This window comes from Giraffa tippelskirchi, chromosome 5 (genome assembly GCF_054371585.1).
Source record: "Giraffa tippelskirchi isolate mGirTip1 chromosome 5, T2T-mGirTip1v1.2.pri, whole genome shotgun sequence".
Lineage (NCBI taxonomy): Eukaryota > Metazoa > Chordata > Mammalia > Artiodactyla > Giraffidae > Giraffa > Giraffa tippelskirchi.
Window position 1 is genome coordinate 40,481,510 of NC_137279.1, and position 23,204 is coordinate 40,504,713.

The following is a 23,204-nucleotide window of genomic DNA, read 5'->3' on the forward strand; positions in this document are numbered from 1 at the left end:
AATAAATCAAACTAACCCCTTCACAGATAGAAAATGTAAGCTAAAGACAACACAAATATATTTAAACTGCTGAAGAGATGATTGTTCTATATGACTCTAATGTCCAAAAGTTGATTTAATTTGGCTGCTAAGAGCCAAGTTAAATTGGAAGTTTCAGCTGATGCAACTGAAAGTATGAGTGTCAAGAAAATGGAGCTTGAGAGAGAATCTTGAAATGAATCTCTCTGGAAAGAGCTGTAGGTGTGCTGTGTGTCTCTTTTCCATCAAAGAAACAGGATCAGAAGACCTGCTTCTTGCCACGTGCATAAAGGAGGAGCTCCATTCAACCACTTAGAGAGAGGAACTTTGTCTACCTGCCTCCTACCTGGGAAATTTAGAGGATCAGATTCTGACTGGCTAGCTAGGAAGGACCTTCTGTGTTGCCTTTGGCTTGCACTCCCAGAGGGTGTTGCAACAAAGCATGTGTAATGGTTTCTTGAGGGCCAAATGTGAGCCTCCCAAGATGAGCTAAACTGAGGTTATATTAAATCCTGTCCAGTACGGCTGCCTAGAAGCAGGATGGGACCCCAGTGTGAGGAGAGGTTGCTGAGGAAGTGCATCGCAGTGCCTCCACTTCTGGGTCAAGGGGACTATTGTGGAGAGACCACTACTGTTTGGGGCCTCTGAAGTATAAGCCAAACCAGCTATATAAGAATTGTTGTTATTGTTGTTCAGTCACTAAGTTGTTTCCAGCTCTGCCACCCCATGGACTGCAGCACATCAGGCTTCCCTGTTCTTCTCCTGGAGTTTGCTCAGACTCATGTCCATTGAGTTGATGATGCCATCCAATCAGCTCATTCTCTGTTTCCCCCTTCTCCTCCTGCCCTCAATTTTCCCCAGCACCAGGGTCTTTACCACTGAGTTGGCTCTTTGTTTCAGGTAGTCAAAGTATTGGAGCTTCAGCATCAAGTCTTTCCAAAGAATATTCAGTGTTGATTTCCCTTAGGATTGACTGGTTTGATATCCTTGCTATCCAAGGACTCTCAAGAGTCTTCTCCAGCACCACAGTTCAAAAGCATTAATTCTTTGATGTTCAGCCTTCTTTATGGTCCAACACTCACATCTGTACATGACTACTAGAAAAACCATAGCTCTGACTAGATGAAACTTCATCAGCAAAGTGATGTCTCTGCTTTTTAATATGCTGTCTAGGTTTGTCATAGCTTTTCTTCCAAGGAGCAAGCATCTTTTAATTGCATGGCTGTAGTCACCATCTGCAGTGATTTTGGAGCCCAAAAAAATAAAGTCTGTCACTGTTTCCATTGTTCCATAAGATAGAGAATTTAGCCTACTGGCCATCTGTATTTCCCCATTGGAAAAATGCCTATTCAGTTCTTCTGCCCATTTTTTAAATCAGGTTGTATTTAATACTGAATTGTATGAACTGTTTATATACGTTGGATATTAATCCCTTATCATTCATATCATTGGCAAATATTTTCACCCATTCAGTAGGTTGTCTTTTCATCAAACCTGTTCTTTTCTGCTCTACTTTCTGGGCCTGGGACTCTGCAAACCTCATTCTTCTTTGCCAGTGGGCTCCTTGTCTGGGGGAGTTTAGAACCTAGAAAAGAAGGGACTTACTCCTTTCTATTTGCTTCCTGTTCCTGTCAGCACTACTGCAGCAATATACTGGTTCCATAGCTAGTTCCAGGTTACAATTGTTCCAATACTCATAGAGTCAGTTTCTACATGCTGCTTCAAAGAGCCAACACTAGCCAGCTGGCACCCTCCTCAGAGGTGCAATCTCAGCTCTGCAAGTTTCCTTTAAGCTTCTAAGTTCCAACCATCCCAGTCTCTTCCCTTTGTCTCTTAGGCCTGGAGGTGATAGCCCTTTCTGCAGTTACTACCTCTATCATATTCTGTATCCTCTTTTTGTTCTTTAGGGTTTCTAGTATCTCACCAACAATTTTTAATATTATATTCTTTATGTTAAAATAAATGGTGACTGGGTATTGACTAATACAAAAGTTGATGTCAGGAATGGTCCAATAAAACAAACACTTAAAAATGATATGTGGGAGCTGGCTTGGTCATGTCCTTAGATCTGAATGTAGTGCTGAGCCCTTTGACAACTGTAAATTGGGATGCAGTAATCCATGGAAAATGGTGGTATCACAACTAACAATATTATCACCTATGTTTGATTGTGGGAAATTGTATACTAAAGCAAGTGCCTTGTAGGAACAAGCGGCTCTTATGCTTACCTGTGTGGCAACAAAGATGCCCAAAAGGTCAAGTGGAGGGATGGCTACTTCTGAGCAAACTGAAGTGCTTAAGAAGGAAAATGACAGGCTTAGGTCTTTAGACTCTGGGCTCAGTGAATGGTCAGAGAGGCAGAGCTTCTGTGGTGGACCTAAAAGAACCTTGTATTTCTTTTAGCTTCAGTGGTAATCTTGCTGGAAATCAGAGCAAATTTTACTTCTGTAGGTTTCAGAATCATAACATAAGCTGAATCCCCAGCCTCATCAAGTCTTTCAATGAAGTTGAGAATCTTGAACTTGTGAGTCACTGTAATCCTGGAAGCAGCCTACCTTCCATATCTGAGGATGCTTAAAGATCCTGTAATAACTGTGAAAGGATGGCTATTATCCTCAAGATCTACCCCTATCTATCCTTTGTTGCCTTTAGATTCATAATCAGAGTTAGACCTCAGCATGTTCCAGGGGAACAGGTAAAAAGTCTGACTCAGGAGGAAAGAGTTTAGATTTAAGATGGATTTGAAAGATGCTTAGACTCCAAGCAGGAAGATAACTGTATCTGTAGGCATGAAGGGGGCTTCCCAGATGGCGCTAGTGTTAAAGAACCTGCCTACCAATGCAGGAGACATACGAGATGCCAGTTTGATCCCTGGGTTGGAAAGATCCCCTGGAGGAAGGCATGACAACGCATTCCAGTATTCTTGCCTGGAGAATCCCCATGGACAGAGGAATCTGGTGAGCTACAGTCCATACGGTTGCAAAGAATCAGACATAACTGAAGTGACTTAAAACACACATAGGCATGAAGATGGGTTTATTCAGAGAGTGAACTGTAAATTGTCTAGTTAGTTTGGAATAAAGTTGTTCCTTTAGTCCTGTCTTGGTATATGCTTCTTGGAGAACCCTGTACTAACCCTTTCTCTCATGACTGGACTTTACCCTCTTTGTTTTTAAAATCAGAATGGAAGCCCTAATCTGGTTTCCAGGCCACTTGAGTGGGACTCTGAGAGCCTGTCTGGTTCTTATCTATAATCCCTTCTTTCCATTCAGGAGCTGGATCTTTTCATACCATCTACTTCTGGCTGGAGTCTTACAAAAATGGGTAGACCATATTGAATCACAGTGTTCTTTGGAACCATTTGTAAGACTTTGACTATTGCTACCACCTGGAAACTCACTGTTTTGTCTTCATTATTGCTACAAGAAAGAAATCACCAACTTGCCCTCCTCTTGGATATCAACTGATTCACTTTGTTGTACATCTGAAACTATCACAATAATGTAAATCAGTTGTTGTTGTTCAGTTGCCCAGTCATGTCAGACTCTTTGTGACCCCATGGACTGCAGCATGCCAGGCCTCCCTGTCCCTTACCATCTCCTGGGATTTGCCGAAGTTCACTTCCATTGTATCACTGATGTCTTCCAGCCATCACATCCTCTGACACCCTCTTCTCCTTCTGCCCTCAATCTTTCCCAGCATCAGGGACTTTTCCACTGAGTCAACTCTTCTCATCAGATGACCAAAACACTGGAGTTTCAGCTTCAGCATGAGTCCTTCCAACGAGTATTCACAGGGTTGATTTCCGCTAAGATTGACTGGTTTGATCTCCTTGCTGTCCAAGGGACTTTCAGAAGTCTTTCCAGCACCACAGTTCAAAGGCATCAATTGTTTTGCATTCTGCCTTCTTTCTGGTCCAGCTCTTACAACTGTACATGACCACTGGGAAGACCATACATATCCTTGACTATACAGAAATCAACTATACTCCAATAAAAATGTACAGAAAAGAATTAAAGTACCAATTGTGTAAATGAGATGTTGAAATATACACCTCAGGAGAGAGGACATTGCCAGCTATTTTCAGTAATCCTTAATGAGAGTGAATTACAGACTCTTTGTTGAGGTTAGTGTGAAAGCAGGAGAAGTATGAAATCAGTAGGTATTGGAATAATATGGCAAATATGCCAAGGAGCACAAAAGCATAAAGGGAAAAAGCGAACCCCGTTGCCTCCAGAGTTTCTCCCAGTGTCAGAGCGTGCCTTGGACTTTCTACATATCTGTGGCATGAACTCAACATAAAATTGAAACCTCTATTTATCAGATTCCCACATAGTTATGCAACAAGCAAGATGCTATACATTTTCATGTGGGGTATACTATTACAACTTAATCCTTTTGGCAAGAAGAAATGGGCAGTTATTCTGACCAACTAATGTTTATAATTCAGTAAGCTGTTTATTTTCAGGGCTTCCTCCATAACTAAGTCTAATAACTGAGTTTGTGAACAGCAGTCATGAATATAGTAGGTACAAAGTCTATAAGAAAAGGTTTGAGTGCTGTAGGAACCATCTTAAGATTGGAAAGTATAGTTGGAATTTCCTTTGTTTAATAGTGTTATTTTAATCCTAGAAAAATGGTCAACAGAGACCTGGGCTTGTAGACTATAGTTGCTTTCCTTCTATTTTTGTCGAAGAATTAACCTGTACCTTGCCAGGGGATTGAAAGATTCTTTCTTGGCTCTGCCACTAGCTCTTTGCATATTTATTTCCTCCTCTGCAATATAGACGTGGAGACTATCCTGGTAAGCTTACATACTGCTCACGTGTTCATGAAAAGAGGGTGATAAATCTGAAAGCCCTTGGAGATACAGTGTGATGTCCTAAAAATACAGGGAATGCTATCAGGATGAGGATGGTAGTAATAAGCAATAAGGGCAACCATATACTTCTGTACTTTATATAACAAGTTGATTAGCCTCATGAATTAGTAACATGGGTTTCTTTCCATTTGTTGTTGTTCATTGTTAAGCCACTGTCATGTCTGACTCTTCACAACCCCATGGACTATAGCACACTATGTTTCCCTGTCCTTCACCATCTCCTGAAGTTTGCTCAAACTCATGTCCATTGAGTCGGTGATGCCATCGAACCATCTCATCCTCTGTCATCCACTTCTTCTCCTGCCTTCAATCTTTTCCAGCATCAGGATCTTTTCCAATGACTCAGCTCTTTGCATCAGGTAGCCAAAATATTGGAGCTTCAGCTTCAGCATCAGTCCTTCCAATGAGTATTCTGGGGTTGATTTTCCTTACGATTGACTGATTTGATCTTCTTGCTGTCCAAAGGACTCTCAAGAGTCTTCTACAGTATCACAGTTGGAAAGCATCAATTCTTCAGTGCTCAGCTTTCTTTATGGCCCAACTCTCACATCTGTATATGACTACTGGAAAAACAATAGCTTTGACTATAGGGACCTTTGTCAGCCAACTGATGTCTGTGCTTCTTAATACGCTGCCTAGGTTTGTCATAGCTTTTCTTCCAAGGAGCAACCATCTTTTAGTTTTATGGCTGCAGTCACCATCTATTGTGATTTTGGAGACCAAGAAAATAAAGTCTGTCACTGTTTCTTTTTTCCCCCGATCTATTTACCATGAAGTGATGGGAACAGATGCCATGATCTAAGTTTTCTGAATGCTGAGTTTTAAGCCAACTTTTTCATTCTCCTCTTTCACTTTCATCAAGAAGCTCTTTAGTTCTTCTTCACTTTCCACCATTAAAGTGGCATCATCTGCACATCTGAGATTGTTGATATTTCTCCTATCAATCTTGAATCTAGTTTGTGATTCATCCAGCCTGGCATTTCTTATGATGTAGTCTGCATATAAGTTAAGTAAGCAGGATGATAAAATACAGCCTTGATGTACTCCTTTCCCAATTTTGAACCAGTCCATTGTTCCATGTATGGTTGTAACTGTTGCTTCTTGACCTGCATGCAGGTTTCGCAGGAGGTGGGTAAGGTGGTCTGATATTCCCATCCCCTTAAGAATTTTCCAGTTTGTTGTGATCCACACAGTCAAAGGCTTTAGTGGATTTTGTGTTGTATTCTAATTACAGTGGCTCACTATTGTGGGGATTTAATCTTGGAGGTGATAAGATCTTATATGTGTTTGAGAAAGATCACCTTTGCGGCTGTATAGAAATTGGAATGTTAGGATGCAAGACTGGAAGCAAAGAGACTACTCGGGAGGCTCTTAGAGTGATGCTTAAGAGTTAATGGTGGTTTGGACCAAGGCAGAGGCTGCGGAGGTAGAGGGAAGTGCAACGATCTGCTGATGATATAGGTAGGAAGGTAGTGAGGTGCTAAGGGCTGAATTGTGTCCCCTTTCAAATTTCTGTGTTGAAGTTCTAAGCCCCAGTACCTCAGATTGTGACTGTATTTGGAGACAGGGTCTTTAAAGAGGCAACTGATTTAAAATGAGGTTTGGGTATGGGCCAAGTTCAGTATGCTCCGTGTGTTTATAAGGAGAGGAGATTTGGATACAGGCACACAAAGTAGGGAGACCATGTGATAACAAAGGGAGGAGAGTGCTGTCTACAAGCACAGGACAAAGGCTTCAGAAGAAACCAACCCTGCTGACAACTTGGTCTCAGACTTCTAGCTTCCAGAATGGTGAGAAAATACCTTCCTGTTGTTTAAGCCAGTCAGTCTCATGTATTTTGTTATGGCAGTTCTAGCAAACTAATACATGAGGCAAAGAAAAGAATCAAGGATCATGCTTTAGTTTTGGGCTTCAGAAACTGAATATTTAGACATCTTACTACCAGAGTGAATAAGGCTGAGGGAGGAACAAGTTTGGGGTATATATGTATGTTAGTGGTGAGGAAAATGAAGAGTGGAATTTAGTAGTTTTATATTTGAGATGCCTATCTATGTGCCAGATAATATATCAAGTAGGCAGTGTTATGTATAAACATAGAAAATTTATAAATGGTTATATGAGTACTTCAAATAAAAGAGAGTCCAGCCATTCCCCGTAGCCTCTGGATGTCAATACAAAGAGCTGGTTATACATAGCTAATATCATTTATCAATGTCAGCAAGTTGGACTATGATTTGTATATCATTTGTATTGAGGGGAAATATGTGCTGCATGATTTCTGTGTCTGCAAAAGATCAATAGACCCAAAAAGGTCAGTTGTCACCCTGAAAAACCATTCCAAATAAGGAGGCTATTGTGACATGCTGAAACAATGTACTGGATTAGATGTCATATGATGTGGCTTTAGATTTGAACTGTGCTCTTTCTGGACGAGTCTATAATCCTGGATTATAATCTTTGACTCAGATTTTTTTCAATCATTATATAATTAGGGGTGATTTTGCTTCATTTAGGATGAAACAAGAATATTTGAGTGGGTAGCCATTCCCTTCTCTAGGGGATCTCCCAGCCCAGAGACTGAACCCAGGTCTCCTTCATTGCAAGCAGATTCTCTACCATCTGGCCCACCAGGGAGGCCCCTTTTCTCACTTCTTTTCAGATATTAGAAACCATTTAAAATCCTGTTCAGTGATTTTTTCCAATATTTCAAACAACTTTTGAAACCCAGTGTATGTGTATTTGTAGGTGAAAAATCCAAAGAGATCCTATACACTACAACTGAGGCTATAGTGATTGACATATTTTTTAATGTATGTAGATAGGTTATATTGTCTATTAAGTGTCATTTCAGGATTGTAGATAGAGCATTGCAAAACACTTGCTATTAAAAGGGTGATATTGTATTGGATTGTGTTGAGGACCACTGACTTTTAAGGTCCTGATTAGAAGGGCCATCAGAGAGACCACTTGGTCCAAGACTTATATTGATAAAGGTCCTCACACTTATCATTTTAGTGTTGTCTCCAAATGAAATTCACTATGATAAAACTGAAAGAAATTTTCTATCTTTAAACATTGAACTTGCAGCTGAATCTTAGGGTACAGGTAAGGTATTATAAATCCCTATTTTAGTAATAAAACCTGTAATTATCTTTTGACTATATATGCAATATTGCATTATATTCTTTTGTGCTAAAGTTTTAGTTTTTGCTATATAACCTTTTAAGATAAATTACAGTTTTTATAGTATTTTTGACATTTCTTCATTAAAAAAATGTTCATATAGAAAGAATAGACTTTGCTTGACTTCTGAGAATCTCTGGTGATAACACCGGTATCAAAGGGTTATTCTGAGGACTAATTAAGCTTTAATTATTACTTGAACATTATAGCAGATTCTAGCAAATTCTGAAAATCTTGGACAACTGAGAACACAAAGACTTTATTTCTGTAAAAAGTGTTTCTGCTTGCTCAAAACAAAGTTAGGTTTTTTTTTTTCAGTTCTCTGTTACATACCAGACTGTGTACCTGACTGAAGATATTTAAATATAGACTGAAAGGGTGATATCTAACTCGGCATTTTCATCACAGCATCTAGCATGGTTGTGCCTAGGGGAGCATGCTCACTTCTTGGAAGACTGTTTGGGGTTAGAATGTGGGAAGATCTAAGAGTCCTCTGAAGTGAGTGCTCCTGCCTCCATTTCTGCTGAAGGAAAAGGAAAAAGATGGAAGGGGAAGAAGGAAGACAAAGAAGTTGAAGAAAGAAAAAAGAAGAAAGAGTAGTAACAGAGAAGGAAAGGAGAGAAAGATAAAGAGGAAAATGAAAGGCCAGAAAAGAGAAAGTGAAAAAGATTGGTAGTTAAATACACTGAAGATTGGCATTGACTTCAGTATTTGGCCAAAATCTACTACTTGGTTTCAGAAGCTGGATAATTCTAAATGGCTGAATTGCCAAAACCTCTTTCAAGGCCCTTCCTCCCATTATGGAAACTGTATGTGGCCAATAATCCCGTGATCCTACAGGTCAGTTTCATACCTAATCAGCATAGCTTTGTCAGCTGTACAAAAAAATTTTGTTTATTTGCTTTTATTTTTAATATCTAACTATGTACTTTAAAGAACTGGTAAGAATTTCTAGATGAAACTGGGAGTGAAAATAATCTTGTGTGCTTCATATGTTCAAATTCTGTAAGTCAGTTGAAATACACACACACATTTAGTCTTATCAGAGTTAAATATGCAGAAATGAATAATTGAGAATCATTAATGTTATGTACGAAGTAATTAAGACATTGCAATAGTTCAGTTTCCTATGGGAATGTGTGTGAACATGCTCAATCATATCCAACTCTTTGTGACCCTATGGACTTGTAGCGCCCCCCAGGCTTCTCTGTCCATGGGATTCTCCTGCAAGAATACTGGAGTGGATTGCCATTTCCTCCTTCGGAAGATCTTCCTGATCCAGTAATCGAACCCGTGTCTCCTGAGTCTCCTGCATTGGCAGGCAGATTCTTTACCGTTGAGCCACCTGGGAAGTGCTTGTTATGGGAATAGATTGATGTTAATAGGACTGTTAAGAGAGTATATCTCTACTTAATGCACCGTGGTGACCTGAATGGGAAGCAAGTCCAAAAGGGAGGGGATATATGTGTATATATCGGTGATTCATTTTTCCGTACAGTAGAAACTAACAACCTTGTTAGTTTCTATACTCCAATAAAAATTAATTTTAAAAAGAGTAAAAAGAGTATGTTGGCTATAATAGTTTAGGAAGAATATTCCATCCTTCATGAGCCAATTAATGTTTACAAAACTTAAAGAATCATATGAGGAAGAATAACAGAAACGGTATCATATCAGTTTTAGTCTTCAATTTATTTTGTGCACTAGTATTTATAACTTCAAGAAAATATATTTTATGTGCTGTATTTAATTTGTTTACTTGATTCCATTTAGGTCATAGGGTTTCCAGAAAAGTTCTGTGTCACTTGGTAATATTTAGGAATATTTCACATCTTGTAAGAACTTCAAAGCAGAATGCTACTCTGCTTGGTTGTTCAGTCACTCAGTCGTGTCCGACTCTTTGCAGCCCCATGGACTGCAGCACGCCAGGCTTCCCTGTGCTTCACTAGCTCATGTCTATTGACTTAAACAGTTAGGAAAAGGGAATGATTTAAAGTTGTGTACAGCAGCATCCATAATAAATCTTAGCTCTGAAGATTAAAATACCAAGAGAATTAAGAAAAGAAAAGAAGAAAGTGTTAGAGAAAAACATGGTCTCCTTCTCCTCTTGTTGCTCTCCTGGCTCTAGCTACAGATGAAGGTATAGGTGTGTCTTCAGTCTCTGACAGGTTAAAGGGGCTGTCCTGCTTGGACTATGCTGAATTCTGAGCCTAGCAGGACTTTTTGTGTGGTTATTAGGAACTGGTAGAGATTTGACAGGTTCCAGGGTTTTGTAAGTATTTTACCTAAAGAAGCATAATAGAGAAAGGAATAGTAAATAAGAAAGATACAATAGTATTTTCCCCCAAATCTCTGTCTGTTCCTTCATAATCAAATATAACACATTTTTTTTTAAATAATAAAGTTTGTTTGGAAAAAAATTGAAGGTGTAGGGAGAAATAAAGAGTTTAACAATACGAAGAACCCCCTGATAACTGATGATGCTAATGGATTATTTTATCTGCTCCATAATGTCAAACATAAATATTTTTAACTATCAAAATTTAATTGTAAGATGTAATAATGCTTTAAAAATAACATTTTAGATTTATTTTGGTACTACATTCCATAAGGGATATCATTCTATATGATCCATATCAGGTTTTATTAGACTTGGGTCACAGCATTGGCTAAAGACTTAATTTTTTATGACTTTCCATTCAGTTAAAAGATATATTTGGTGCTCCACTCATTGTTGTTGTTGTCCTTATCTTGCTGCTACATGTGAAAGTTTGTTTCTTTATTGAGAATATAAATAAAATGAGTTACTTCTTGCTAACTTTCATTATGGACAGGGTCTTCATGCTACTTTTTTTGGCCAGGGAACAGGAGGAATTGCCTGGAGGACACAGCAGAAAACAAAAATAGAATATAATAGCCAAATAACCAAATTGTCCCCTTGATCCTGGTGAATAGTTTGTAAAATTAGGCTGAGACTATCATATTGTGACTACTCTGCTTAATTTACTTGCTGTTTAGATTTGAAATACGTATTTCAAAGACTGTTAAAGGAGAAAAGGAATCATGTCAAATATTTTAGATGAGTTAAGTTGAAAAGCATGTATCTAACTATAAAATGTTATGGAATTATGAAATGTTAGTGAAAATTAAGGGGAAATGATAAATGCTCTTTAGATCATGACATGATTCTTATATGGGCTTATTTAGAAGCCTAGAGATGGTACTGTCTTACTAATGCCCACTGAATAGGAAAATAGGAGGTGTGAAATTCTTGATTTTTATATAGTGAAGTTTCTTCCCAGATATTGTTAGTAATGTTCAGAATCCTAGATACAGTGATGGCTAGAACAACACAATGAAAGCAGCAATTGCTACAACAGAAATAAGAACAGGTCTGAACCAGTTGTAAAATAAGCAAGGCTTCAGAGGACTCCCAACCACTCTTGTTGTCATGGGTTTCAGTAACCGGTCCCACTGGGTCAGGATGGCGTTTCTGGCTCCTGGCCACTTTCCTGGGCCCACCAGCCTAAACTGGTACGGGGTGCAAGGGCCAAAGTAAACCTCCAATGCCAACTTTGGATCTGTGAGAAACAGCCATGGGATGTTGGGCTTTGCCCCAATGAAGGAGGCAAGTTCATCCATATAAACAACATAATCCATCTGTATGGTATCACTTTTGCCAAACCTAGAAGAGGGAGAGAAATAAGACTGTAGCTATCTGAGCTTTGTGTAGAAACAAGAACAGGGAAAATGCCTCACACCTTTTTATCCATGCAAATCAACATCGATCCTTTTGTTGGTAAGGGGATTGTTGCTCATTATCTAGTACTTTGTAGATTTTACTGAAGGACTTTATACTGATCTCACTTGGACATTCCACAACACAACAAGGCCGCTGAGAAAGGCATTTTTATCCACATTTACAAGTAGATGAATTGCCTCTTGCTCGAGTGAAGTTATTAATTCATGGCTACTGAGCTGATTAGTGACAGAGATAGGACTGGAGCCCAGTTCTTCTAACTAGTTCTTGTGTGGCTGAGTCATTTTATTAGAGCCACCTGTTGGAAGGCATCCTTACATTTTAGAGGATTTATGAGCTAGAAAATAGAAGTCCACATCCATATGTTCCCAAACTCCTCTGATTTTTAATCTTTCTGGGTCTCTTTTTTATGATATATTGCAGGAGCTATAGAGAGCTGAAACAGGATTTAGTGGCATATCAGCTGCAAAGTAGATCCTTGATAACTATTTGTTGAATGGCTGAATTTAGCTCATAGCTGTCACCCTAATGGCCCCACTCAGGACTATTCAAGACTAAAACAGTTCTAAGTATTCACAAATTCAGATTTTGCTATGAAAATTCTAGATCCCCTTTACCATAGATGTTCTTACAATTTGAGCTTTTTCCCCATTTTTTCATCAATATCGTTCATCATGTCCTTGACAGAAGGCAAAGGGCAAGTTCCTAAAAAAAAAGTGGAAAGACATGATAATAGTTAAATAAGTCTGGCATAGGACCAACCTGCAATGTTTCTTTTATAATAATGAGTTGAGAATCACATTAGTATTTTCAAATTTTGTTGTCATTAACTAGCAAAACAAAATCTTGAACAAATAACAAGGGAGTCATTCTGAGACAAACATATAAGTCATTCCTAATCTTCTCAGAGATGATACTTTTCACAGTGATTAAAACCAAATAACCTTTCATCTTTCTATCTTTGCTCTTAAACTGGTTATTGGATTTAAAAATCAGTTTGAAGGATTATATTCTACTCTCTCAGCTTTATTTTTAAGTATGTCATCTAATAAATTATAGTCAAAGGTATATTGACATCTCTTTTTCAAGATTTAACAAACAGATCTTCATAGGAAGTTATCTTGCTTTGCCCAAAAAGGGAATTTCCAACAGATAAGATAGAGAATTTAGTGAGGCTACAAGGTTCTCTCTGGAAAGCCAACAGCTCCTGAATGTGACTGTGGATGTGGACTGTCCACAAGTCACCAAGGATATAGGGAGGTCCTGGGAGGCCAAATCTGAGTTGGGGCTGCCCCAGGATTTCAGGATCTTCCTGGCATTAACTTACAGAATTTTCTAAAACCTAGACCCAAACTTTTGTACTCGGAGTTGCTTCAAATCGAGTGTGGTTTCCTTGGCAACTTTGGGATCACCTGGAACAAGACTAGAATTTCCAGTCTAGCTCTGATTGCTCAAGACCCACAATGACTCTGTTCCTGAAATCCCTACAGGCATGATCACAAGAACAGTCTGTCAGCATGGCCTTGTTCCAAACCCTGGAACTGGTTCTCTCCTTGGGCAAGAGGAGAGACGGAGAAGAGGCTATATTCTGTAGTCCACCAGCTATTGCCACTGGGCTGCTTGTAACTGACCCCTCGGTCTGGTAATCCGATTGCCCCAAATTGGGTGTTTGCCTTATCTCTCATTTTCCCTAAGACTGAGTCTTTGCATCAGTTCTCTGTTGGCTGGGTCTCTGCCCTGTCTCCTTTCTTCAGAGCCCAGGTTATAACTAGTATCTTCACAGAGAGTAAGTGAATATTTTATAAGCAATTAAGACCTACATTTTAATGCCAATCTCTCTGAACCTGAATCCCGAGTTCAGTTCTAAGTAGGATTTCATTCCATCACTTTCCTGGCTGCTGCCTCGCTGCAGAAACATCACCCTGCAACACATCTCTGCTTGGGACCAGGGGAGTGAAGGAGATTTAGAGAGATTGCTGATATGTAGGACCATAATGATGTGGTTGGGAGCCTGGTGGTGAGTGATGATGTAGGATATGTAGATGCAGATTCAAATATCCAGGATAAAAGAGCATTTAAACCCCAGAAAGTCAGATAGAACTGGAAGCCTTAAATGGGGCTTCAAAGGAAGCAGACTTGCTAAGATTCATTATCCAGGAGTTTCAGATTTAAGACCAACCAGACTTTGCACATTACACTTTGACATCTCGATTTGTTCTTTACCCATAGCTTGGTTTTATTATCTGAATCTCCCCACAATGGCATTCAAACCTTAACGTGAATCTGATTCCAGTACTTGGGGCTGGATGATGCTGCCTGCCTTCTTTGCTTGACCCCAACCAAGTTCATTGTTTCTTTTTTCTTTTTAAAATACAAGGACTTAGTATTCCTTTACCTTAGAGACTGTCTACAACACCAAATGCTTTCTGCTTCTACTGATCGACTGCTTGTCCTTATCTGATACATGGCAAGGAAGAAAACAGAGCAAGAAAGCCACTTCCTTTCCAGAAATCATACTTTTTTTCATGAATGTGGATATTTAGAGTTGCTGGATATTGGCTTTGAAACATCTTCTTTCATTAACCTTTCAAGCAATATCATTCTATTGAGTTTTGAAAATCTTAATTTTATAAAGTTCTCCTGCACCTAAGATGAGAAGCTCTGGTATTCTCAAGTTTAATGAAAGGTCTTGGGTAATTGACAATTCTAAGGAGTTATAGGGCTTAACAGGTGGTGCCAGTGGTAAAGAACCCATCTGCCAATGCAGGAGACATAAGACATGTGAGTTCAAGCCCTGAGTTGGGAAGTTCTCCTGGAAGAGGAAGTGGAAACACACTCCAGTTTTCTCACCTGGAGAATCCCATGGACAGAGTAACCTGGCAGGGTATGGTCCATGGGGTCACAAAGAGTTGGATACGACTGAAGTAACTGAGCATGCAAGGAGTTATAAATGACAAAAACACTCTTGAATCATTGTCTTGTACTATTGTTTATGACAATCCAATATATTTTTAATTGCTTATAAAATAAAGTACCAAAAATATAGAATTATAAATTCTGGAAACTGGGTGGGACCTAGGATTTGTTTCTTGTTAATAGGAATATTGTTTTCCTAAAGACTCAAAGGCATTCTCATCTTCCCCATCAATGAGATTCTTTGTCTACTTACCCTTAATTACTTGTACTGCCCAGCGAGACTGCAGGTCAGTAGTGGGGATGACAGCTCCAAGGGACTGGATAAGGCCAATCACAGCCAAGGTTGGCTTCTCCAGTGGAGGCGGGAAGATGCCTTTAAATAAGGTGACCTCATTGTCTCTGCTCTTAATGATGGAGTCATCAAGGAAGGGGTAAGCATAGCTATAGCCTGTTGCAAAGATGACACAGTCAATGGCCTTAAACACTGTCCCATCCTCAAAAATAGCTGAATCCTCTGTGAACTCCTTCACATTTGGCTTAATGGTCACAATGCCACATAAAATGCGAGCTGGGAGTTCATCATTAAACACAGGCTCTTTCCTCAGGGTGCTGTATGGAAAACAGAAACAAGCATTAGAACAGTAACATTTCCTTTGTTTTATTGGTCCATAATTAATTGATAGGAAAAACCTACCTAAAATTTTTTAATGTGCCATGGAGTGTCATCAATATAGCTGATAGATAAAACTTACATAAGGCCACATTGTGGAGTAACAGAAGTTGGTTTTTGTTAATCCCTTCTCTTATTTCCTATGATCTTTCTCTGTTTTCCCACAGAACTCTCCCCAAATTCCAGAATAAGCACTCAGACCATATCCCCTATATCAGGAAAAACAAAGGTCAGAGTACCTGGGTCTTTAAATTTCTTTCTTTGCTACTAATCAACTGTGGTTTTAGAAAAGGCAGACGAACCAGAGACCAAATTGCCAACATCCACTGGATCATCAAAAGAACAAGAGAGTACTAGAAAAACATCTATTTCTGCATTATTGACTATGCCAAAGCCTTTGACTGTGTGGATCACAATAAATTGTGGAAAATTCTGAAAGAGATGGGAATACCAGACCACCTGACCTGCCTCTTGAGAAACCTGTATGCAGGTCAGGAAGCAACAGTTAGAACTGGACATGGAACAACAGACTGGTTCCAAATAGGAAAAGGAGTATGTCAAGGCTGTATATTGTCACCCTGCTTATTTAACTTATATGCAGAGTATATCATGAGAAACGCTGGGCTGGAGGAAGCACAAGCTGGAATCACAGTCAACTGTGAACCTTGATCAAATTAAATTTTCTTGATTTATCTTGCCTCATCTTCCTTACCTGAAGTGGCAATAACAGCTATACCTATCTCAGGTCATCAGCAGACGTAAGTAATATAAAGAATTTGGCGCAGTTTGTAGCACATAGATAGTGCTTGAAATGTTAGCCATTATTATTAACGTAACATAATCAAAAGTGATCATTGTGATGTAAAGAAGATCAAATAGGAGGAAGGAAGACAAAGGTGGAAGGCTGTAGCCAGGTTCTATCATAGAAGGTGAAGTGTGAACCCCATGCAGACAAAGCCATGTCAGCTGAGGAAGTGAGGGTCTAGGAATTTAAATAAGGCCAGGAGAAGAAAGAGGAAACTAGAAACCTGGAAAGAGAGAGCTTTTGATTATATTTTATTCAGTAATATCTCTAGTGAGTGCACTGAACTCTGCCTTCGGGGTGAACCGAATAATGTTGGAAGAAAAGACATGGTTCTTATAGGATGGTGGGAGCTGTGTGTGTGAGAGAGAAAGCCATAGGTAGATGCTACTGGGGAGGAAACTGAACCAGACAATTAGATTGGTTGGACTGCTGGTTGGAAGCAGGCTGGACGCAACTGCTCGAATTATCTGCCATTTATCTTAAACTCACTTCCATGGTGAAACTTCCTTTGTCAAGGCCACCAGGATCTTCAAGCCACCAGATCCAGTGGTCCACTCTTACTCCTTATTTTACCCAATTTATTAGTAAACCCAATTTATTAGTAAACAGAGAAGGCAATGGCACCCCACTCCAGTATCCTTGCCTGGAAAATCCCACGGATGGAGGAGCCTGGTAGGCTACAGTCCATGGGGTTGCTAAGAGTCGGACACAACTGAGCGACTTCACTTTCACTTTTCCCTTTCATGCACTGGAGAAGGAAATGGCAACCCACTCCAGTGTTCTTGCCTGGAGAATCCTAGGGATGGCGGAGCCTGGTGGGCTGCCGTCTATGGGGTCGCACAGAGTCGGACACGACTGAAGCGACTTAGCAGCAGCATTAGTAAACTCACACCTGATGATTTCCTCCTCCTTGAAACACTGTATTTGTTTTGCTTTCATGTCATCACTTACTCTTGATTCCTTTCTACCTATCTCACTATTACTTCTCAGTGTCCCCTGCTGAATTCTTCTCTTCCTGACCTCTAAATAGTGCCATGCCTCAGGTCTTTTGTCTTCTCTATTGACATTCATTCTTCAGGAGATGTCATCTAGTTTTCATTTATTTAAATACTGTCTATATTCTGACCAGTCCACATTTTAAACTTATGGTTTGAGTCTCTCTTCTGTCTTATGTACCCACTGCTGTTCCACATTCTTCTATGCAAATACCAAACAGGAATTCCAACTTTAATACATTTACAACTAAACTTCTGCTCCTCCCATGGTTGTCCACATCTCAGTAGACATCACCTCCATCTTCACTCCCTTGCTCAGATCAAAAGTCTGAAAGGCATCTTTGACATTTTATTTGCTTTCACATTTGCTATTCAATTGAACAGAAAATCCTGCTCACTTTACCTTCAAACTCTATCCGAATCTGACAACTTCTGAGCATTGATGATCCTAGTTCAGGCCACCTTCCCATCTCATCTGGATTTTTGATAACAGCCTCTTAACCAGTCTTTCTATTGCCTTCCTTGACCTACTCCCTACAGTGAGTTATGACCATAACAGCCAAAGTGATCTCTTCAAACTAACTTAGACCTTGTCTCCAGTTTGGTCAGATGCCTGCTATGGTTTCCCACTGCATTCAGAGTAAAGGCCAGAGTCTTTACAACGGCTTCCAAGACCCAGTGTCAACTGGCTGTTTTGATGTCTCTGGCTTCATTTCCTGCTATTCTCCCCAGTCTTCTTCTCCAAGAAAAGAAGCCACTGTATTTTGTCTAACATGCTAGTCATACAACTGAAGAGATGAAGTCCTAGCTGTTTCTACTGTCCAGAATAGTCTTCTCCAGATACCCTTATGGCTCATTTTCTCATCTCCTTCAGAAATTTGCTTGAAAGCTTTTTCAGTGAGACCTTCTCTAAGGGTTGTTTAAAATTGTCTTGATGTCATCCCCTGTTACCCTTGTCTGCCTTATTTAGATTTCGTGTTATTTGTGTCTGTTTCCCATTATTAGAATGTAAGCCCCATGAGGGTAGGGATTTTATGAGTTTGTTCACTGCTATATCCACAGGTCCTGGCACAAAATAAAAGCTTAATAACCATTTGTTGACTTAATGAATTAACTTTGATGTAAACAGTTTAGAACTTGGGGTTTTTCACCCATGTCCAAGTAATTTCTTATCATGTGACTGGCTTGAAGGATATTATAGGAAAGAGTGAGGAGAAGGCTGAAGATGAAAGCATTGTGGCCATAGTTCAGTGGGAGGGCTCCATTAAGGGGCAGGTAATGAGAGCAAAGGTAACGAATGATGCAATAAGGTAATGAACGTGGAGTCAAGTGGGCCTTAGGAAGCATCACTATGAACAAAGCTAGTGGAGGTGATGGAATTCCAGTTGAGCTATTTCAAATCCTAAAAGATGATGCTACACTCAATATGCCGGCAAATTTGGAAAACCCAGCAGTGGCCACAGGACTGACAAAGGTCAGTTTTCATTCCAATCCCAAAGAAAGGCAATGCCAAAGAATGCTCAAACTATCGCACAATTGCACTCATCTCACATGCTAGCAGAGTAAAGCTCAAAATTCTCCAAGCCAGGCTTCAACAGTATGTGAACTGTAAACTTACAGATGTTCAAACTGGATTTAGAAAAGGCAGAGGAACCAAAGATCAAATTGCCAACATCTGTTGGATCATCAAAAAAGTGAGAGAGTTCCAGAAAAACATCCACTTCTGTTTTATTGACTATGCCAAAGCCTTTGATTGTGTGGATCACAACAAACTGTGGAAAATTCTTAAAGAGATGGGAATACCAGACCACCTGACCTGCCTCCTGAGAAATCTGTATGCAGGTCAAGAAGCAACAGTTAGAACTGGACATGGAACAACAGACTGGTTCCAAATAGGAAAAGGAGTATGTCAAGGCTGTATATTGTCACCCTGCTTATTTAACTTATCTGTAGAGTACAGCATGAGAAATGCAGGGCTGGATGAAGCACAAGCTGGAATCAAGATTGCTGGGAGAAATATCAATAACCCCAGATATGCAGATGACACCACCCTTGTGGCATAAAGTGAAGAGGAACTGAAGAGCCTCTTTATGAAAGTGAAAGAGGAGAGTGAAAAAGTTGGCTTAAAGCTCAACATTCAGAAAACTAAGATCATGGCATCTGGTCCCATCACTTCATGGCAAATAGATGGGGAAACAATGGAAACTTTGTTGAGAGACTTTATTTTCTTGGGCTCCAAAATCACTGCAGATGGTGACTGCAGCCGTGAAATTAAAAGACGCTTGCTCCTTGGAAGAAAAGTTATGAATAACTTAGACAGCATACTAAAAAGCAGAGACAGTACTTTGCCAACAAAGGTCCATCTAGTCAAATCTATGATTTTTCCAGTAGTCATGTATGGATGTGAGAGATGGACCATAAAGAAAACTGAGCACTGAAGAATTGATGCTTTTAAACTGTGGTGTTGGAGAAGACTCTTGAGAGTCCTTTGGACTGCAAGGAGATCCAACCAGTCAGTCCTAAAGGAAATCAGTCCTGAATATTGATTGGAAGGACTGATGCTGAAACTGAAACTCCAATACTTTGGCCACCTGATGTGATTCACTGACTCATTGGAGAAGACCCTGATTCTGGGAAAGATTGAAGGCAGGAGGGGGAGGGGATGACAGAGGATGAGATGGTTGGATGGCATCACTGACTCAATGGACATGCATTTGAGCAAGCTTTGGGAATTGGTGATGGATAGGGAAGACTGGCATGCTGCAGTCCACGGGGTCGCAAAGAGTTGGACATGACTGAATGACTGAACTGAACTGAATGAGAGTGAAGGACCAAGTCCTGCTTTGCTTAACTTTGCAGTTAAGAAAGAGGCCTTAGAGCAAGGTGGCTAAGAGTGAGGCACTTTGGAGTCAGCAGATCTGGACTTGTTTCAATCACTATTTCTGACTTCCTAGCTGTGTGGCTTTGGGAAACCACAGTTTTCTCATCTCTCAAATGAAGATTATAACAGAGCCATCATCATAGTTGCTGTGGCTCCCCTGGTGGCTCAGATGGTAAAGAATCTGCCTGCAATGCAGGAGACTGGGGTTTGATCCCTGAGTTGGGAAGATCTCCCGAGAAGGGAATGGCAACCTACTCCAGTATTCTTGCCTGGAGAATCCCATGGACAGAAGAGCCTGGTGCGCTACAGTCCATGGGGTCACAAAGAGTTGGACACGACTGAGACTAACACTTTCACTTTTTCATGGTTGTCGTGAGAGTAAAGTGAGATAATGCATGTCTGAGACTTAATAAGGTCCTGACATGTTTTAAGTACCTAAAAATATGTTGACTATTATTATCATTACTACTCTAGGGACTAAAATTCTTGACCTGTTATATAACTTTCCAGCAGTGCAAATCTGATAAGGAGAATTATGAAACAGGAAAACACTCCTAATTTTTGCAATTCTTTGTCCTCTGAAATGTGAGAGGTGATTACTTCACTTTGATTTGTATAGGGGTTATATCACACATTAGGGTTGTTGACAGTGAAATAAGAGTTAGCAGGCATTTCATGTTTAACTCTGCTTTACCCGTTTAAAGGCATCAAGCCATAGTTCTCGTGCTTGAATCTGGCATTCATTTGCTTCATGTACCACCAGTCAGAGATAACTGTCGGTAAGGTATTCTTGAGAAATGTTTCAAATCGAGTGATAAACAGCATGTCCCATGGATAGCCTTCATCCCAGACCCGGCTCATCACCCAGGATCCACTTCGGGAGCTGATGATGACCTTGAAAAACACCAATTCAACTGTTAAAGTGGTGACTGTAGTGGATATGCCCCTCAGGTCTGCCTTTAGAAATGGAGTTATTACACCACTGCTGGCAGTGCCCAGAAGGCAGCCCTCAGCTCTCAGCCCTCTTTGGGAGCTGCTTTAGTGAAGAGGGTGTCTCCCCCAACATCTTATACTCTTTTTGGATCCCCTGCATTCAGTGACCAGTTGAGGGAGGAAGACAAAGACCTAGCCTCTCTCAATTTGTCTCACTTTCTCCTTCCCCTGCTGTGTCTACAAGTCCATTCTCTACATCTGTATCTTTATTCCTGCCCTGCAAATAGATTTGCCCTGCAAATCTAGAAAAATCTGTACCATTTTTCTAAATTCCACATATATGCTTCAATATAGGCACCCCACTCCAGTACTCTTGCCTGGAAAATCCCATGGATGGAGGAGCCTGGTAGGCTGCAGTCCATGGGGTCGCTAAGAGTCGGACACGACTGAGCGACTTCACTTTCACTTTCATGCATTGGAGGAGGAAATGGCAACCCACTCCAGTTTTCTTGCCTGGAGAGTCCCAGGGATGGCGGAGCCTGGTGGGCTGCCGTCTATGGGGTCGCACAGAGTCAGACACGACTGAAGCGACTTAGCAGCAGCAGCTTCAATATATGATATTTGTTTTTTTTTTTTCCTTCTGACATATTTCACTCTGTACAACATGCTCTAGGTGCTCTGTGATGACCTAGAGAGGTGGGATGGGGGTGGGATGGGAGGGAAGCTCAAAAGGGAGGCAATATATGTAAATAAAAATGAATATCTATACTGGTAAAAAAAAAAAAAAAAGACCCAGCCTCTCACTTCAACTAGGGACAATTTGAAAGGATTATCCTAGCTTCAGAGTAAATAAAGGAAAACTTCTTTCCCTTCCCTCAGAGGTATTCATCCAGACAGCACTCCCAAATAAACTTCCTGCACTATAACCCATATCTTAGGATCAACACCTGTCAAATTGTTTCTGTGGTATTTTCATCTTTTAGCCAAACCTTCTCTGGTGTAGGTGACCAATAACTGAATACTGGTCATATTTCTTCTAGTGCTTGTCTGATGATCCTACTGGTTTTGGAAGAATTTATTGGACACATTAGACACCAAACGTCCCAAAGAAGAAGCTTGTTGAATGACATCATTCCAGCTGATGTTCTGCCTTTGCCACATCAAGCTATTTAAAATCCCACCTGTTACCAAAGGGCATTGAGCTATATGAACCGCTACTTAGTCTTTGCATCAAGGACTCTGCCCTCCCGATTTCTTTCACACTTTTCAAATGATATGGCTGTCCCTTTAAAGATAGTTCCCTGAATATCAGGGAGGCATACTTTTTCGGCTGTGTGGCTGAGTTCTGAGGCGATGTCACAGCCAGAGTTCCCCAAACCAATCACCAGGACTCGCTTCCCCTTGAAGATTCCTGGTTCTTTATAGTCCCGGCTGTGGAAGCATTTGCCTTTAAAAAGTTTTATTCCTGAGTGAAAAAGTGGAAAACATGAATTATTTTGATTTTCACTTAAAAAAAACTGCTATAACAGAACTTGTCAGTGAATACTGTTGCAGTAATAGGAATTTTAATACTTAAACTATAATAGATAGAGTATATCTATTTGTATAGATATATGTGCTCAGTTATGTCCAACTCTTTGTGACCCTATGGACTGTAGACCACCAGGCTCCTCTGTCCATGGGACTCTTCAGGCAAGAATACTGGAGTGAGTTGCCATGCCCTTCTCCAGGGGATCTTCCTGACACAGGGATTAAACCTGCATTTCCTGCATTGGCAGGCAGATTCTTTTACCACTGAGCTGCCTGGAAAGCCCATTAGATACAATAGAAACATTTTAATTTAATGTGTACTTTTATAAACTATACTTTTGTATATATAAGAAAGACATTATTAAGGTTATTTCTTCATGCAAGAAGCGAGGCGGCTGCGACGGCTCGGCGCAGAAGCGTGGCCGAGAGGAGCTAGGCCGGGTCGGGGGCCGGGGGCCGGGGGCGGCGGCCGACAGGGGCTAGGGCGGGCCGGGGCCCAGGAACCGGGGGCGGTGGCCGAGAGGGCCTAGGCCGGGCCGGGGGCCGGGAGCCGGGGGCGGCGGCCGAGAGGGGCTAGGCCGGGCCGGGGCCCAGGAACCGGGGGCGGCGGCCGAGAGGGCCTAGGCCGGGC

The 23,204-nt window shown here is 40.6% G+C and overlaps 1 protein-coding gene across 1 annotated transcript in view; it reads right to left on the minus strand.

Annotated features, from left to right (window-relative positions):
• Positions 1–9,759: 9,759 nt before the first annotated feature.
• Positions 9,760–23,204, minus strand: part of LOC145505998 (flavin-containing monooxygenase 3) — a 32,136-nt gene continuing 18,691 nt past the window's right edge. The window contains exons 5-9 of the mRNA XM_081489523.1: positions 22,366–22,508; positions 20,805–21,004; positions 15,013–15,368; positions 12,476–12,548; positions 9,760–11,768 (exon numbers count right to left, since the gene is read on the minus strand). Coding sequence (XP_081345649.1) covers positions 11,426–11,768; positions 12,476–12,548; positions 15,013–15,368; positions 20,805–21,004; positions 22,366–22,508 — 1,115 coding nt within the window. The 3' untranslated portion in view covers positions 9,760–11,425. The remainder of the gene's footprint in view (positions 11,769–12,475; positions 12,549–15,012; positions 15,369–20,804; positions 21,005–22,365; positions 22,509–23,204) is intronic.